Source organism: Puma concolor, unplaced genomic scaffold (genome assembly GCF_028749965.1).
Source record: "Puma concolor isolate L17-30 unplaced genomic scaffold, mPumCon1.1.hap2 unalloc_scaffold_86, whole genome shotgun sequence".
NCBI lineage: Eukaryota > Metazoa > Chordata > Mammalia > Carnivora > Felidae > Puma > Puma concolor.
In genome coordinates this window covers 5,331-23,010 of record NW_028240298.1, presented here as the reverse complement: position 1 = coordinate 23,010, position 17,680 = coordinate 5,331, and the positions used below count along the sequence as shown (strand labels likewise).

At 50.4% G+C, this 17,680-nt stretch overlaps 1 protein-coding gene across 1 annotated transcript in view; it reads left to right on the top strand.

Moving 5' to 3' along the window:
• LOC147570826 (complement C3-like) overlaps positions 1 to 9,526 on the top strand; it is a 45,244-nt gene extending 35,718 nt beyond the window's left edge. Inside the window, exons 28-41 of the mRNA XM_086696757.1 lie at positions 354 to 510; positions 2,175 to 2,347; positions 3,709 to 3,867; positions 4,011 to 4,070; positions 4,187 to 4,277; positions 4,395 to 4,446; positions 5,752 to 5,839; positions 5,920 to 5,997; positions 7,777 to 7,882; positions 8,082 to 8,171; positions 8,296 to 8,379; positions 8,937 to 9,020; positions 9,112 to 9,247; positions 9,344 to 9,526. Of these exons, the coding sequence (XP_086552883.1) occupies positions 354 to 510; positions 2,175 to 2,347; positions 3,709 to 3,867; positions 4,011 to 4,070; positions 4,187 to 4,277; positions 4,395 to 4,446; positions 5,752 to 5,839; positions 5,920 to 5,997; positions 7,777 to 7,882; positions 8,082 to 8,171; positions 8,296 to 8,379; positions 8,937 to 9,020; positions 9,112 to 9,247; positions 9,344 to 9,485 (1,500 nt within the window). The 3' untranslated portion in view covers positions 9,486 to 9,526. The remainder of the gene's footprint in view (positions 1 to 353; positions 511 to 2,174; positions 2,348 to 3,708; positions 3,868 to 4,010; positions 4,071 to 4,186; positions 4,278 to 4,394; positions 4,447 to 5,751; positions 5,840 to 5,919; positions 5,998 to 7,776; positions 7,883 to 8,081; positions 8,172 to 8,295; positions 8,380 to 8,936; positions 9,021 to 9,111; positions 9,248 to 9,343) is intronic.
• The last annotated feature ends 8,154 nt before the right edge of the window (positions 9,527 to 17,680 follow it).

Below are 17,680 nucleotides of genomic sequence, written 5' to 3'. Positions count from 1 at the left end.
AACCATCTTCGCACCCAGAAATTGACATTTGTGTGATCCTTACCAGCTCTTTGTGGCAGCAATATCCACCTTACCAGGGAAACCAATCCTGTTTCTTTTTTTTTTTTTTTTTTTTTTTAATTTTTTTTTTCAACGTTTATTTATTTTTGGGACAGAGAGAGACAGAGCATGAACGGGGGAGGGGCAGAGAGAGAGGGAGACACAGAATCGGAAACAGGCTCCAGGCTCTGAGCCATCAGCCCAGAGCCCGACGCGGGGCTCGAACTCACGGACCGCGAGATCATGACCTGGCTGAAGTCGGCCGCTTAACCGACTGCGCCACCCAGGCGCCCCACCAATCCTGTTTCTTATAGAGCCTGGAGCGAAGCATGGATAAAGCAGGAGATTATCTTGAAGCCCACTACAGGAACCTGCGGAGACCGTATTCTGTGGCCATTGCAGGCTATGCCTTGGCCCAATTAGGAAGACTGGAGAAAGACCTCCTCAAAAAATTTCTGAGCACAGCCAAAGGTGAGTGGCAGCCTGGTGAGGTAAAGAGGCATGCATGGCCAGGGTTTGGGGGTGGTCATCTTGAGCTGGCATGTGTGGCTCTAAGCTATGCTACGACGGGCAGCTTCTGGTTGAGCTGGAGTGGATGGTGCTAAGCCCTGCTGGCTGAATGGGTCTGAGGTGTGAGAAATCCTCACTGTAAGCTACACAAGAACGTGGCATCATTCATTCAACAAGTGTGTGTTGAGCACTTGCTATGACACAGGAGAAAAGATGTGAGCTCTGAGGTCAGACAGACCCAAATTCAAATCCCCCTCTGCCACATTCTCACTGTGCGACTCTGTAAAAGTCACTGACCCTCCCTGGACCTCATCTGAAGAAGATACTTACATCATAGGTGGTTGACAAGATTGAAGGAGTAAGGCAGGTAGAAGGTCTAGCATACAGTGAGAGCTCTATTCCGATGTTGTTGTCGTCATTATCTCAAGGGTAATTAGGATTAGATAAGATAATGCCATAGGGAATTTAGCACAGTGCCCAGCACACAGTGAGCACTTAATCATTGGCTCAGGTAATATACTGCATCAGGTTTGCACTCACTGATGTAACATATGTCAGTACATATACTGAGGTGGTTTAGCACAATGGAAGCTTGTTGTTGGTGGACAGCTCTCTTCCAGACAGTCGTGTGGAGATCTGGGCCTCTATCTTTTCATGACTTTGCCACCACGGGGTGCTTGGGATCCACTCCATCTAAGCATAAGGGGAAATGGTCAGGTGGATTGTTTAAGGGAGGTAGACCAGGCATGGAAGGGGCCCCTAACATTGCCAGTGTCCATTCCATCATCCAGAGTTCAGTCATGTGGCTGCACCTGCCTGCAAAGACATATGGGAGATGCATTGCAACTGTGTGCCCAGGAGGAGGGAGCAGTGTTTTTGTTTTTTTTTTTAATGTTCATTTATTTTGAAAGAGAGGGCATGAGCAGGGGAGAGGCAGAGACAGTGGGAGACAGAGAGTGCAAAGCTGGCTCTGTGCTGACAGCAGACATCCTGATGTGGGTCTTGAACTCCTGAACCGTGAGATCATGACCTGAACCAAAGTTGGAAGCTCCACCGACTGAGCCACCCAGGTGTCCCTGAGGAGGGAATGCTTTTTAATGATGATCTCTGCCACAAGTGCTTTCGTGGGCACTTGGGACATCGCAGTGAATACAGCACAGCCCCTGCCAACATGGTTCACACTCCAGTTGAGGAAACAAATGAGTAAATAGATTGCTATAGAGCATCACAGTGCTAGGACAGGACAGCACATGATGTTTTAAGAGACAGAGGGAGGGCCTCACAAACTCTTGGGGTGCCATTGAAGCTGAATTGTGCAGGATGGGATTAACCAGGAATACATAGAGGGTACAGAATATGAAAAGGCCCAGCAAGTAAGAATGACCATGGAAAGTTTAGGGAATCTCCTGTAGATCAGTGGGGCTGCAGTTGAGAATTGAAATGGAAGAGTGAAGGTTAATGAAAGAAGAGAGTGAGGCAGGAGCCAGCACATTGAGGGCCTTGGATGTCAGTCAGGACACCTGAACACCAAGAAGTCTATTGTGAGTCTTTTTCTGAGTTTTCTTTGAGCCATCCCAAGACTGGACAGCGCAGTGAGCATGGGGGACTGGGGGGTTTCTCTGCAGAGAAGACACAGTGGGAGGAGCCTGACAAGAAGCTCTACAGCATGGAGGCCACATCCTATGCCCTCTTGGCCCTGCTGGTGCTCAAAGAATTTGACTCTGTGCTTCCCGTCGCAAACTGGCTCAAAGAGCAGAGAGAATACGGAGGTATTCTCCACAGATATGGCTCCACCCAGGCAAGTGACCTCATATCCCCCATGCACCTGAATGCCTACTTCCTCTGGCTTCCCACTGGCTTTTCAGAGAAGATGTTAAGACCAAGAGGGGCCGTCCTTCTGTCCCGCAACCATAGTGGCTGGAATGGATTTGAGAGATCAGGCTTTTTTTGTTGTGATCCCACTGGCATATTCTAGACTACACTCTGAATGCTCAAGCTCTGATCTGAGGCTCCTCATATCCTGACCATGTTCTCAGTTCCACCAGGCTCCCAGTGTTACCTCCTAACTTCCTGTGTGTTCTAGACTATGTTCTCAGTTCGACAAGGCTCCAAGTGTTAGCTCATATATTCCAGTGTGTTCTAGACCAGTTTCTCAGTCCTACCAGGCTCTCAGTGTTAGCGCACATCTTTCTGTGGGTTGTAGACCATGTTCTCAGTTGCATCTGGCTCCCAGTGTTAGCTCAATCTTCCTGTGAGTTATAGGCCAGCTTCTCCAGTCTACCAGTCTCCCAGTATTAGCTCATGGGTTCTAGACCATATTCTCAGTTCCAACTGGCTCCAAGTGTTAGCTCATATCTTCCTATGTGTTCAAGATCATGTTGTCAGATCCAGGATGCTCCCAGTGTTAGCCCATATCTTCCTCTGGGTTCTAGACCAGGTTCTCAGTTCCAACAGACTCCTAGAGTTAGCCCATATCTTCCGGTGGCTTCTAGAAAAGGATCTCAGTTGTACCTGGCTCCCAGTGTTAGCTCATATCTTCCTTGGGCTCTAGACCATTTTTTCAGTTCCACCAGGATCCTAGTGTTAATTCGTCTTACTCTGGATTCTAGCCCATGTTCTTGGCTATTCTAGCACATCATCCAATCTCTCCATCTGGAAGGTGGGTTCTAGGATATGGGCTTCCGGCTCCAGTTTGAACCCCTTTCTTTCTGGAGGGCTATCAGTCACATTCTCAGTATCCCTTTTGGATTCTAGACCATATGTTCAGTGTTCCCAAGCTCCAACTTCATTCTTCTGACACAAACAGATTCTATATACATTCTCAGTGACTCCAAACCCTTGTCTTAGACTCTCCTCTGGATGGGCCTGGGCACACTCTCAGTTTCAATTTCAGTCTTATGCCTGCAATTTATGGTGGATTCTAGACTTGTTCTCAGTGTTTCCAGGATCTTGTCTAAACCCGTGTCCCTTGGAGAATCAAGAACATGTCGTCAGTGTCTAACAACCCCTAATCTTATCCTCACCTTCTCTGGGGCAGGGGGTCCTAAGCTATAGTCCCAGTAGCCCCCTCCCTCTGATCTGAGTCTCTTTCTTCCCCAGTGGGTTCTAACCACTTTCTCAGTCTCCTGGCTCACCCTCTTTCTTTCTCATGGGTTCTAGGCCACCTACATGGTGTTCCAAGCCTTGGCCCAATTCCAGAAGGATGTCCCTGACCACAAGGATCTGAATCTGGATGTGTCCATCCAACTGCCCAGCCACAGCTCTGTCATCAAGTACAGAATCTTGTGGGAATCTGCTAGCCTCCAGCGGTCAGCAGAGGTACAACTGCCTAGCCAAACCCTTGCCGTCCCCCTCCACAACAAGCAGTGTTTGCCACAGGCAAGAAATAGGGCATATGACTGTAGCAACCAGGGGAAGGCTTGGTTCCCAAATCCTCTCTCTTCTCTCCCTGCTCCCTGCAGACCAAGAAAAATGAGGATTTTGTAGTAACAGCTAAAGGGAAAGGACAAGGCACCTTGTCGGTAAGGAACAGGAACACACACCAGCTTGGCCCGCCTTCTCTCAGCCCCTCTGGCCCCAAGGGACCCTCTTCTCAACTCAAGTGGGCTGACACTGCATTGCCCTGTGATCTCACCAGGTGGTGACAATGTACCATGCCAAGCTCAAAAGCAACCACACCTGCAAGAAGTTTGACCTCAGGGTTGATGTACGACGAGCTCCTGAAGATGGTAAAAGAGTTAAGACCCTACCTGTTACCCTTCCCCTGCCCTCATTCTAATGTCTGCCTCCTTCCTGAGTTGGGACCCAGGGACACCCCCCTCCCATTTTTCTGTCTGTGTTTCTAGTCAAGAGGCCTCAGGAAGCCCTGGACACCATGATCCTTGACATCTGTACCAGGTAAGTGATGGGTCACTGGGGGTCATCTTGGCCATTCCTCTGTCTATAGCAAGACTTCTCCTTTCCATGGCCTAATCCTTTCTAAGAGCATATTGTGCATCTGGTATTGTCTGAAGTACCTGCCAGGAGGTGGGTACCCCAGGCAGTCCTCACTTTGCATTGGCAGTCCAACACGAGCGATGGCCCCATAACCTGAAATTATTCAAGCAGTGTCAACAAATCAGTGGGGGAAGTTGCCATTGTTGCATGACCTTTAAAGCATTTTATCACAGCTTCAGAACTCTCAAACTGCCAGTTAGGAAGGTACAGAGAAATGGAAATTACAGTAACATGAGAATTTGTTTAGCATGCTGTAAACTACAACATTAGAACATGGAGATAACAAGCAATTCTTGTTCTCCTTTGTAAAACACTTACCAAAAGTCCTGTGGGTCTTCCTTCTGTTGTGTCACTTGGGGTAGGGATTGAGCAGGCATCTTTCCTATGACATAGTGAACTGTCACGCTCCCTTCTAACTTAGGTCACCTTCCAACTCTAATCTTTTGAGCGGCCGATGTCACAAGACAGCCGGTCGGTCCCTCCAATGGCAGCAAGGGTGACATTCCCACAGTCTGCTGTTCCTTCTCTAACTCCGTTTCTGTGCTTTCAAATTTTACCTCCAGTGTCTTCATTTCTCTGCTGCCTTTCATCTTGGCTGGCAGATCCCTCTGCCAGTTGACCAGTTTTGTGAAACGTCATGCGGCTTATCCCTGGGAGATAAGGAAGTACCACAACCACAGGCCTTGCTGTCTGTGTATGAACTGCTCAGTGACCCATCACAGACAGACTTCGAAAGGAATGACGTGATTGGTCACTGACCGTGATGCGTGTCTGTGATTTGCACAATGATTGGTGGACTCGAGATCCAGAGACAAGATTTGTATTCGTACTTTATGCAATTACGACTGCTGTACCCTGGTGCTGGGGGCCTGGTGTTATTGAGCTAGGCCATGGTAACATTTTCTCGTCTGCATTTTCTGGACGAATTGAGGCATGGAGAGGTCAAGTGACTCATCAAATGTCATATGGAGCTGGGATTTGAACCCGTGCAAAGGGGCTCCAGAGCCTAAGATTTTAGTCACCTTGACCATGACACTGCCTTTCCTTTATTCCATTTGGGGAGTGTTTCCCACAATCTAATATCCTTCTGTGCTGCTGTGTGGGAACCAGTAACCCCAGTCTCTGACCAGACCCCCTTGTGCAGACACTGTGCCCCAGGGCTGACCCTACCCTGGGACCCAAGTGCCCTCTCCCTGCCCTATTCAGGTACCTGGGAGACCAGGATGCTACCATGTCGATCCTGGATGTATCCATGATGACTGGCTTTTCTCCTGACACTGGTGATCTCCACCAGGTGTGAAGGGCTTGGGCTTGGGGGCTGGCATCAGTGGGCAGGGGTTTGAGGACGATTTCACAAATCTTACCTTTCCCCAGTTGAGCAACATCATTGGAAGATACCTCTCTTTGTGTGACATGAACAATAAGAACACCGTCACCATCTACCTGGACAAGGTAAGGCTTCCAATGGGGATCTGACATCTACCAGGCAGGCCTCCTTCTGGGCCACACCAGGCCCAGTCTAGAAAGTGAGGGGTCTGTGCTGCTGGGTGATGGACGGAAGGGGCATAAAAAGAAGGTGGACAACCCAGGTCCTCTCATCTTTTCTAAGCAGCTTACCTTCTGACCAGTCTCATCCCAACCTCATTTTACACTTGCTTCCTCCAACTTCTCATCGTAGTCCTAAACAACTTTTGAAAGGAGCCACTTGGGTTTAAAAAATAAAGTGCTCAGTGCTGAAAAGCATCCTGCTTGCTCCGCACCCCCTGGGTTTTCTCTCTCCGTGTTTGCTCTCCATCTGACTTTCTGTCACTGCCTTCCTCTCTAACATTGACTTGAGCTTCCTCCTCTCCCCTACTTACATCTTTCCGTTTCCCTATCCTCACATGCCCCTGCTAACTTCCAAAATTCCCAAAGTCCCCTCACCCCATATTAGTCAGCATAAGTAACACTAGCTGCTGTAATAAGCCTCTCAAGAATATGAGGGTCCCAACACAAGAGTCTTGTGCCTCCCACTCAGGTAAAGTCCAGTTGTGAGGCTAAGGGAAGGGTTTTCTGCTCCACACACTAAGTCAGGGATCTGCTCACATTCCTTCTTGGGGCTCTGCAATTCCTAGGATCTTAGAGTCCTCTGCTGGACCCCTCCTCCCTGGAAGAAAAGAGGATTGTGCATGAGCTAGTGGTTGACGTTTTCTTGTACTGGAGTTTTTGTGCACTTAAATTTTTATAGGATTCCAACCTTACAGGGAAATTGCACAGCAGTAAAACACAGTTCCATATACTCTCTACCCAACTTCATTAAGTGCTAGCCTGTTCCTCCAAGTACACCTGTCTATGCATATCTATTTCTGTTTCTCTCTCTCTCCCTTTCTTTGTCTTTATTTTTTCAGCTTGAATGGGGTATCATTGACATATAAAATTGTGTAAGTTTAAGGTGCATAACATAATGATTTGATGTATGTGTATATTGGGAAATGATCACCACCATAAGTTTACTTAACACATTTATTACTTCACATAGTTTTAATGCATGCGCGCGCACGCGTGTGTGTGTGTGTGTGTGTGTGTGTGTGTGTGTGTGTGTGATGAGAACTTTTAAGATCTACCCTCTCAATAAGTTTTTCTTTTCAATTTTCTAATGTTTATTTATTTTGAGAGAGACAGAGAACACAAGCAGGGGAGGGGCAGAGAGAAGTAAAGACAGAATCCCAAGAAGGCTCTGTGCTGTCAGAGCAGAGCCCAATGTGGGGCTCAAAGTCACAAACCCATGAGATCATGACCTGACCTGAGATAAAGAGTCGGATATTTAACCGACTATGCCCTCCTGGTGCCACCCCAACAACTACTTTTAAATATCGCATTCAGTACCATTAACCGTGGATGTTTTTATGGGCAGAGACAGCAGTCTGGTGGCCAGAACTCAATCACATGGCCACACTGGACTAGGAAAGGAAGCTGACAGGGATAATGTAGCTTCAAGCCTTGGATAAGTGGAAAATGGCTGTGTTGAAGTGCTCATCGGTCTTTTGGTGGAGACTCCTGCTCCCTCACTTTCTCCACCACTGTCTCAACCCCCAGGACCCTATGCTGGGCTCCGTTCCATGTGGCCCCACTGACCAGCCTCCTCCTTCCCCCCAGATCTCACACGACCTGTCGCCCCACTGACCAGCCTCTTCCTCCCCCCAGATCTCACACGACCTTTGCCCCACTGACCAGCCTCCTCCTTCCCCCCAGATCTCACATGACCAGGAGGACTGTCTGACCTTCAAGGTGCACCAGTACTTCAACGTGGGGCTTATCCAGCCTGGGTCGGTCAAGGTGTACTCCTATTACAACCTGGGTGAGCAGCCCACCTAGGGCCTGGGGGGCCTGGGGGGCCTGAGGGTCCAAGGGATCCGTGCAAGGTGGGGGCCTGAGGGTCCCAGGGTTGGGGACCTGGCCTCTCCAGGTCTGAGGCACTGGAGTTGGGAATCCAAGCCCCTGGGTCTCTGGGCTGGAGGCCCTAGCCCTCTGACACCTCCCTGCCACTCTGCCCACAGATGAGAATTGCATCCGGTTCTACCACCCAGACAAAAAAGATGGATTGCGGAGCAAGCACTGTCACACAGACGTGTGCCGATGTGGTGAGGGTGGACACAAAATTTTCAGGAAGTGTTGGCCCCACACCCAGTGGACACTCACACGGACCCAGGGGCGGGGGGCCCTGGACATCGCGTGTAATACAACCATGTCCCCCACTCATCCACCACACAGAGAACTGCTTCATGCACCCAATGGATGAAAAGATCACCCTGGATGAGCGTCTAGACAAGGCCTGTGAACCAGGAGTAGGCTACGGTGAGTGGGCACGTGCACGTGGGTGCCTGGGTGAGCGACACTGTGTGGCCATGGCTGTGTGTGTGACTGGCTGTGAGTGCCCCTGGCTGCATATGGCTATACGTCAGGCTGTGGTTGCAGCCGATGTGTGTGTGGGTGTAAATGTGTTATGAGGGGCCATGAGTGCATGGGGAGCCACGCTAATGAGTCGGCCGGGTGTGCAGCCAGTGTGAGTGCGGATATGGTTGTCTGCCCGTTGTGTGTGTGACATTGTAGTCGTGCCAAGCCATGGAGATGAGAGACAGTGCTTGTGGGGGATAGTGGATGGGAGGTTATGCATAGGACTCCACTGTGGTGAGTGTAATTGTGCACATGGCCCTGTGTGGCTGTGTGACGTGGTGGTTGTGGGAAGACATGTGGCAGGTGTGTTACTGGGGGGCAGGGACTGTTGCACGTGTGGCTGTGACCCTGCATGTGTCTGCTTGGGGACGCCATACGCCCAGGTGCGCCTGCAGCTGAGGGTCCCCGCAGCCCCCCTTGCCCGTGACCCCACCGTCCTTCCCCTCCTCCCCCATCAGTGTACAAGACCAGGCTTCTCAAGAAGGAGCTGTCAGAAGACTTTGATGATTACGTAATGGTCATCGAGCAGATCATCAAATCAGGTCAGCCCTGCGGTCTGTGCTCTGTCTTTCCACTTCCTTCTTGCTGGTTCCCTGCCCTCCCCCACTCAGCGTCCCTCTCTGTCCCTTCCAGGCTCTGATAAGGTGCGGGTTGGACAGGAGCGCAGGTTCATCAGCCACATCAAGTGCAGAGAAGCCCTGAAGCTGCAGGAGGGGAAACACTACCTCATGTGGGGCATGTCCGCCGACCTGTGGGGAGAGAAACCCAAGTGAGTGTCAGCCCTGTGCATGCCCCACACCCCGCAGTGAGTCGCCCCTTCCCATGCTTTCCCTGCCCTGATCCTGACCTGCCGTCCTCCCCGCAGCATCAGCTACATCATCAGGAAGGACACCTGGGTGGAGCTGTGGCCAGAGTCTGATGAATGCCAGGATGAGGAGAATGAGAAGCTGTGTCAAGACCTGGCCAACTTCGCTGAGAACATGGTTGTCTTTGGCTGTCCCAACTGACCCCTGCCCACAGTCCCCACAATAAAGCTTCTCTGAGAGTTCATGTGTCTCCCAAAGTCGGAAGGTCTCGGAGAGGGAGGAAGAGGCAGCTGTGATCCCCTGCTTCCTCCCCTGCAACTCCTTCCTCCCTGTGGATCACCTGCACGTTTGCTTCCTCCCCCGGGGAGCCCGTGCCCACATGCACCTGCACTGCACCTGCACGTAGTCTGAAGTGAGCCTGCGTTTGCGCCAAGTGCTCACCTACTTGCTTTCTTTCCACCTGCATCGTGACCTGTGTGTCCTCTGCCTCTTTTTCAGGGTCCTCACCAGTATCTTCACCTACATCCTTCTCTCATCCACTGTGTGGGTACCAGTATCCTCACCTGCTTTACCCCAGCCCTCACGAGCATCTTATGCACGAGGGCTCCACAGTCCTCTGCCTCCTCACCTTCATCCCCACCTGGATCCTCCCCCTCCTCATCTTCATCCCCACCTGGATCCTTCCCTTCCTCACTTTCCTCCCACCTGGATTCTCCGCCTCCTCATCTTCCTCCCACCTGTACCCTCTGCCTCCTCACCTTCCTCCCACCTGGATCCTCCGCTTCCTCACCTTCCTCCCACATGGATCCTCTGCCCTCTCACCTTCCTCCCACCTGGATCTTCCCCCTCCTCACCTTCTTCCCACCTCGTCCTCCACCTCCTCACCTTCATCCCCACCTGGATCCTGTCTCCTCACCTGCCTCCCCACCTGGTTCTCAGCCTCCTCACCTTCCTCCCACCTGGATCCTCTGCCTCCTCACCTTTCTCCCCACCTGTACTCACCTTCTCCCCACTTGCCCCTCATCTGCAGCTCGCTTACAACTCCATTCACTACTTTGTGTGCATTCCACATGGCTTTGCCCAGGAGGTGATGATACAAGGCAGAACAGGCGAGTTTCCACTGTCGATCAGTGAGCCAGGGAGGGGAAGGCATGAGTCAGCAATCAAGGGCTGAAGGTGGGGGGGTGGTTCAGGGGATATTGTGGTCGCAGCATCACCTGAGCTGCATGGGGGCAGCAGCCACAGGCAAATGGTTTCACTGTCTGCTGATCGGAACTGGGCCCCTGGATGCCTCTTCTGATTAATAACACCACTAGTAAGTCTTGGTCTATAGAGGGTGGGATCCAGTTCCTGACTCTAGATGAGGTCATCACGGGAAAATCCCTGAGCCTGCCAGTCACCCCTTCTCAGCCCATTTCCCCTAAGACCCCAGGACCTGTGGTCCCCACCTCCCCATTCCCTGAATATAGGGGAAATAGATTCACAGCACCCCTGCTCCTTCCAGCATGTCAGGCACCCCTGTCAAGGGGAGACTCAAAAATTCTCACCACTCACTAGGTGTCCCAGCCTCACTAGGTGACCTCTGACCAGACGCCCGCCCACCCGCCTTCATGTCCTTCTTGTCATGTTTTTCATGCCAATTTCTCCCTTTCTTCTGCCCTGGGATTAATTTCCTTCCTTTTGTTTTTAATACATTGATATTTTTTTGTTTGAGCACCTGTGGTTCCAGACTGTGACAACACAGACATGATCTTTGAAACTCACATGCTAAAGATAGCATGGAGTTGATGTGTCCCATCAATATTGGACTTGCTGAACCTGATAGTCACATGAGCCAATTCCTCAAAATAAATTGTGTGTGTGTGTGTGTGTGTGTATGCGCGTGTGCACACAGATCATTGATAGATAGATACATGCATACATACATACATACATAGATAATACATATAAATAGTTAAATGATAGAGATAGATAGATGATAGATAGTAGGCAATAGATGAATGGATGTATGGTTTGTTGGTGAAGGGATGAATGAATATATAAATGGATGAATGGATGGATGGATGGATGGAAGGATGAACAGATGGATGAATTTATGGTTGGGCAGGTAGATGGATGGATGCATGGATGATCAGACAAATGGATGGATGGATGAATGGATGGATGGATGGGTGGGTGGATTGCAAAATTGGTGGTTGGATGGATGGATGGATAAATGGACGGATGGACAGATGAATGGATGGATGGATGGGTGGATTTATGGATGGATGGTCAGACAGATGGATGGATGGATGGATGGATGGATGGATGGATGGATAAATGGATGAATGGATGGATGGATGGGTGGATGGATGGATGGACAGATAGAGATATTACTGGTTTTTTCTCTGGAGAGCCGTGACTAATGCAGATGGTCAGGGAAGACAGGGATATCTCCTGTGAGGAGAGAATTCTTGAGCCAAGACAGAGATGACAAGGAGGAGCCAGCCATGGAGAATCTGGAAAAGAACATTCCAGATGAAGGAAACAGTATGTACAAAGTCCTCAAGATGCCTGAGGCCAAGTGAGCACAGGGTATGGACTTCAAGATAGTGAAGATCACTTTGTGTCTACTCTAAGCTCAGGGGAAGGCCAAGCTTTTTCTATAAAGGGCCAGATAGTAAATATCTTAAGGTTTGAGGGCCAAGATAAAATCAAGGAGATCATGAAGGTACTTGTAAAACAAGAGAGGAAACTTGTGTCCCGCCATGCCTTCTTCACCTGGGATGGGCCATCCTGGGTGGGGGGCATCCTCTATGCCCAGCAACCAGAGCTGTTCTCTCCATGATAAGGGATTCACCCAAGGGGGAGCAGTTTGGAGATCCAGAAAGGTGGAAGCAGTAGGAGGTGACCCCAAGGTCCGTTTCTCTCTGATCCAGTGATACCCAGATCCCAGCCAACCTTTCCATCCCAAGGTCTACTTTCTCTTCTGGATGAGCTTGTCAAAGGCAAGGCAACTTGCTGAGTCACCAACTCCCAAGATGAGATTCATTCACTCAGTGCCCTGTAGTTACCAACACAGGATTCTCCAACATGTAGGTGGCGGCCAGTATGACCAGCACAGGGCGTGGACGTGGTGAGATGTTGGCTGTGAGTCAGGGAGGTGGGCACTGGGAGCAGAGTGGGGAACAGGCAGAGAGGGAAGCCCCTGGTGGGTATCTGCAGCTCACTAAAGTGAGCCACTCCCGTACACACAGAGGGGGATGGCTGGATTTGGGCCACGAGGCATAATGTGCTAGCCCCTGAGGCCTCCGTGGGAAGCCACTGCAATATTTTAAGCAGGGAAGACATGAAGCCTGACTTATGTGTTTGGAAAGCTTATGGTAGCAATTCCAATCCTAGCTATGTGCCCAAAGACTTGGAAGCTGGTACCCAGACAAATATACGTGCGAGCATGCTCATAGCAGCACTTCGCCCAGTAGCCCAAAGGTGGAACGACTGAAGCATCCCTCAGTGCGTGAATGGGCAAGAAAATGGGGATGTGTCCATGCACTAGAACATTCCTCAGCCCTAACAAGCAAGGACCTGGCTGAGACTTGAAAACATTATACTCAGTGAAGGAAGCCAGACACAAAAGACCACAGGTTGAGTATTTCCACTTTTCTGAAATACCTGAACTATTCAGGACAGGTAACTCCATAGAGCAGGAAAGCTGACTAGTGGTTGGCAGGGGCTGGGAGGCCTGGGGGATGGGGACTGCTTTATGGGTATGGGCTTACCTTCCGAGGCGCTGAAAACGTCTGGGGACCAGAGTTGTCCGACTGTGGAAATGCCCTAAATACCGCTGAACTGCTCACTTTGAAATGGTTGCTTTACGTTTTGTGAATTTCACCTCTAAAATAAAAGAAAATAGTAAATTAAATTAAACCATATAAATTAAAGGAAACAAATACACAAGTTCACACTTGTAGAGGGCAGAGAATGAATTAGGAGGTGGCAAGAGGCAGAGAGAACGTCCAGCTGGAAACCACTGCAAGGGTCAGGCCAGAAATGACGATGCCCTAGTGTGTTAGTGCAGTCTGGCGGCTGTAACAAGATGCCCTACACCGGGCGCCTCAAACGGCAGACATGCATCTCTCAGGGTTCCGGAGGCTGGAAGTCTGAGACACAGGTGCCAGCTTGGTCGGGCTCTGGTGAGGGCTCTGTTCCTGGCTTGTAGACAGTGGCCCTCTCACTGGGTCCTCAAACGTCTTCAAATGGCAGAGACAGAGAGGGAGGGAGAGAGTCTCCCGTCAGGGGCACTCATCCCATTCAGGAAGACTCCACCCTCCTGACCTAACCGCCTCCCCAGGGCCCCACCTACAGAGGCCATCATGTAGGTGATCAGGACATCCCCAAATGAACGGGGGAGGGGCACAGACAGCCCACAGCACTTAGCAAAGGCAGCAGCAGTGGGTCTGGAAACAGGCGGCTGGGTTCACATCAGACGTTGAGACTGAATGGCCAGGGCTTGCGAAAAGGTGGGATGTGGGGGAAAAGAGAAAGAGGGCTACTCAGGCCAGTTCGAGGTGCCCCCGGGACGACTCCCAGGCCTTGGATTCAGCCTAGTTAACCTAGCGGCTGGTGGTCACACCGCCTGTCCGTGAGTTCCAATTTGAACTTGCATCCATGCATGCACGCATGCACACACACACTCACAGGCACACTCATGCACATGTACACACATCCACACATGCAGGCGTATGTGTGTCTGCGCCTGCACACACTTGCATGCACGTACACTCATGCACACCTCACATGCACACTCACCTACATGCACACCCCTGCTTGCATGCACACTCATGCACATCCACATGCACACGCACCTACATGCACACCCCCACTTGCATGCACACTCATGCACACCACACATGCACACGCACCTACATGCACACACACGTGCATGCATAGTCATGCACACCACACATGCACATGCACCTACATGCACACCCCTGCTTGCATGCACACTCATGCACACCACACATGCACACACTTATGCACGTGCACACACATTTGCACATGCACCTACATGCACACCCCCACTTGCATGCACACTCATGCACACCACAATGCACACACACCTACATGCACACACACGTGCATGCATAGTCATGCACACCACACATGCACATGCACCTACATGCACCCACATGCATGCACACTCATACACCCCACACATACACACACACCTGCATACACACACCTGCACACACCCACATGTGTGCATGGGTGCACATACACACATGCCTGCCCCTGCACTCATCTCCATGCACACATACACACAGCATACACACGCACACATGCACTGGACCCAATATACACACCTGGACACACTCACACACACAAAAAGCACTCTTGTAGTTTGCACTTCCCTAACCACCATCTCAAACACTCTAGTATTTTCTTCTTTACTAGGCTCATTGTCTCTCACCCCAAAATGGGAGCTCCTTAAGACCGGGGACTTTTGTCTCTCTTTTTCATGTTGTGCCCTCAAACTTCGAACAATGCCTGGCACACAGGAGATGCTCTATAAATATTTGGTCACGAGGGAATGAAGCAGCCACAGGGAAAAACTGTGGCCTCTCTCCTCCATCCCTACCTGAGTCACATCTTTAGATGCCCCTGGAATGTGTGAGAGTCTGTATGACTTAGATTGAGATAGAGCCAGCCTGGGGGTGAGAGGACAGGAAGAAGAGGAGGGCCAGTGGGGAAAGGAGAGGGGCGAACCCCAGGACCCATGGGTGCCTGTCTGCAGCATGTGAAGCCCAGGACTATTGAGCAATTGTGATTTCCTCCCTACCCTCAGGGACCCAAGCGTGCAACCCAGCCCTGAAGTGTCTCAGGACCTTGTCTGCTCAGGCCTGGAGGAGATGGTTTGCGGTCCTCTGTGTTCATGGAGGATGGACAGACATCCCATTCACGAGGCTGGGGCACAGCCACAGGTGAAGACAGCCCTGCAGTGCATGCCAGCTGGGCCTGGGCCTCCTGCTGCTGCTGCTGGCTGCTGGGGGAGATGGTCACACCCCTGCTGGTGAGTAGGGGCTCATGGCTTGTGGCAGGTGGGTCTCATGTGTCACTGTGCATGTCTCTGTGCACGTGTGTGCAGGACAGAAGACAGATTAAGTGTAGCCCATTGCAAGTCAATTCACTTCTCTGAACCTCAGTTTCCTCATCTGTAAAATGGGTGTGATAATACAAGTACCTACCTCACAGGGAATGAAATACGATATTGTGTGTGTACATGGGCTGGAAGAAGTGATTCTGCAGCAGGGAGGCCACAGACCACAGGGGTTCAGACAACAGACAGACTGGGATGGTGAGTGCACAGGAGAGGTAGAAAATGGGGGACCCTGGCTTGGAGGCCTAGTGGGACAGTCCCCAAAACAAGGTAAGGAGGAGAAGGAGTAGGTGTTGGAAACAATAAACATACAGTCCATGTGCAGTGAGGCCTCACCACGTGCAGGGCACCAGCCTGAGCCTTCTGCCTGCCCCATGCCACTGGCTGGTCACCCAATGCTCAGAGGGACATTCATGGCTGTGAATGTCCAGTCTGCCCCTGCATCCTCCAGGGTGGGAGTCCCTGATGCTCAGGTCTCTCCTGAGCTTGAGTCAGGGGTGCAGGGGAGTGGGGGAAGGAGCCATGGGGCAGATCAGACCCAACAGGGCCAAGTTTTCCTTCCAGTTAATGAGTAATGAGTAGGGGGAGAAGGGGAGGCCTGGGCTGCATGGTGGGGGAGGTGCCCTGGCCGTGGGTCATGGGGGGAAAATCTCAGAAAGCAGTGTAGCAAGGACCCCATCCTGGAAGTGGGGGGCCAGGAGGGGAGGGGCAGTCCCTGCTGTTCCCAGGCCTGACACTGACTCTGAAGGGTGAGGGTGGGGGGTGCAGCAGGGAAATCACTGCAGTCAGTGTGAGAACTAAGCCCACTGAGCCAATCAAAGGAGGCACACAGAGACTCAGAGCACAGTGAGGCGAGGTTTTAACCAACGTTCTTGCAAGAGCAGGTGTGCAGCAGACAATTTATCTCCCAGCGTGCTAGTCCCTCCCCTGATTCCTCATTGGCTGAATACCGCAGAGGTCACAGCCTTACCTAGAAGTCACCTATGTCCACGTAAGGCAAAAAGTAGTCTGTTGGAACAAACGTGCATTTCCTGTGGTGACGCAGAAACTTCCAGTCCCCTCCTTTGTTCTTTGGCACATGCTCTTTGCAAAGACTGTGAAAATAAGCCCGCAAAACGGAGGGGAAGATCCAGAAAGTGGAGTGTTTAATGGTTTGGGACTCCACTGGGGAGGGGGAGAGGTGCGTACCTATTTCTAATAGGTTGCAAACCTGTTGTTAGTTAGATAGCACAGCTTTTATTAGTATTTCTGAACATGAATCATGTCCCTTCTCACAATCCCTTCTCTTCTAAGCTGATTCCATTTTCATTTATATGTCCTTAATTTTTGAGGTCTCGCAAACATATTCAGCAAATGTTGGCCCTCATCTTCACAGTCAGATTTATCTTTCAAAAATAATAAGTTATTTTTGGCCCAAGACACAGACATTTGTTTCTTAAGAGGAACCTTACACCCTAGGAGGTTTGCTGTGGTCAGACACTCCCAGCATTGTTCCAAACTACGTGTGGGATTTTTTTTTTCCACCCAGGGAGCTCAGGTCCTAACCTTTCCCTCTCTGCCTACTGAATCCTGTCTTTTCCTATCACATGCCCCTCTTTGAACACGTGACTCCTGCCATTTGGAATTGGAATAATGACTGATCTTAACTGCTTCCTGTTGAAAGGGGGCAATGATGGGGTATGGCAGTCAGGGCAGTTCAGAGGTCGATCCAGAGGTCTGAAACAATGGGAGGGTATTTGGAACATCTGGGCTAGCAAAATTTTCTTGGATGTCTTCTTTTTCTGGCATATGCGACAGCTTCTACAAATGACCTATAGACAGAATATTAGACCAACAGGCATTCACATTCCAAATGCAATGCTTCCTAGGAAGGAGGTCACACCATGGGAAGTAAAGAGGCATTGTAGCCATCCAAAATCCCTGACATGTCTACTCATTTTTTTAAAATTTATAGTTTTTCCTCCTTCTTCCAAATTTATTTCGATCTTGTGTTATTGTCAGTTAGAAGAATTAAGCATTTGAACTAGCTTGTGGTTCTCAATCCTCAAATCTTCCTTTGGCCATCCAGTTTCCTTAGGAACAACTCCATGAGGTGTTCTTAATTTTACCTCAAGGAAAAACTGATCTTGGATATCCAGATTACTATAAATTTAGGTCATTGTTAATCTGTCCTGGAGCTCATAGCACTATAATACCTAATTCAGTCATAATGTCTCCTTCTCGCAAGGGAGTGGGGCTCTCTGGCATCATCAGAAAAGAA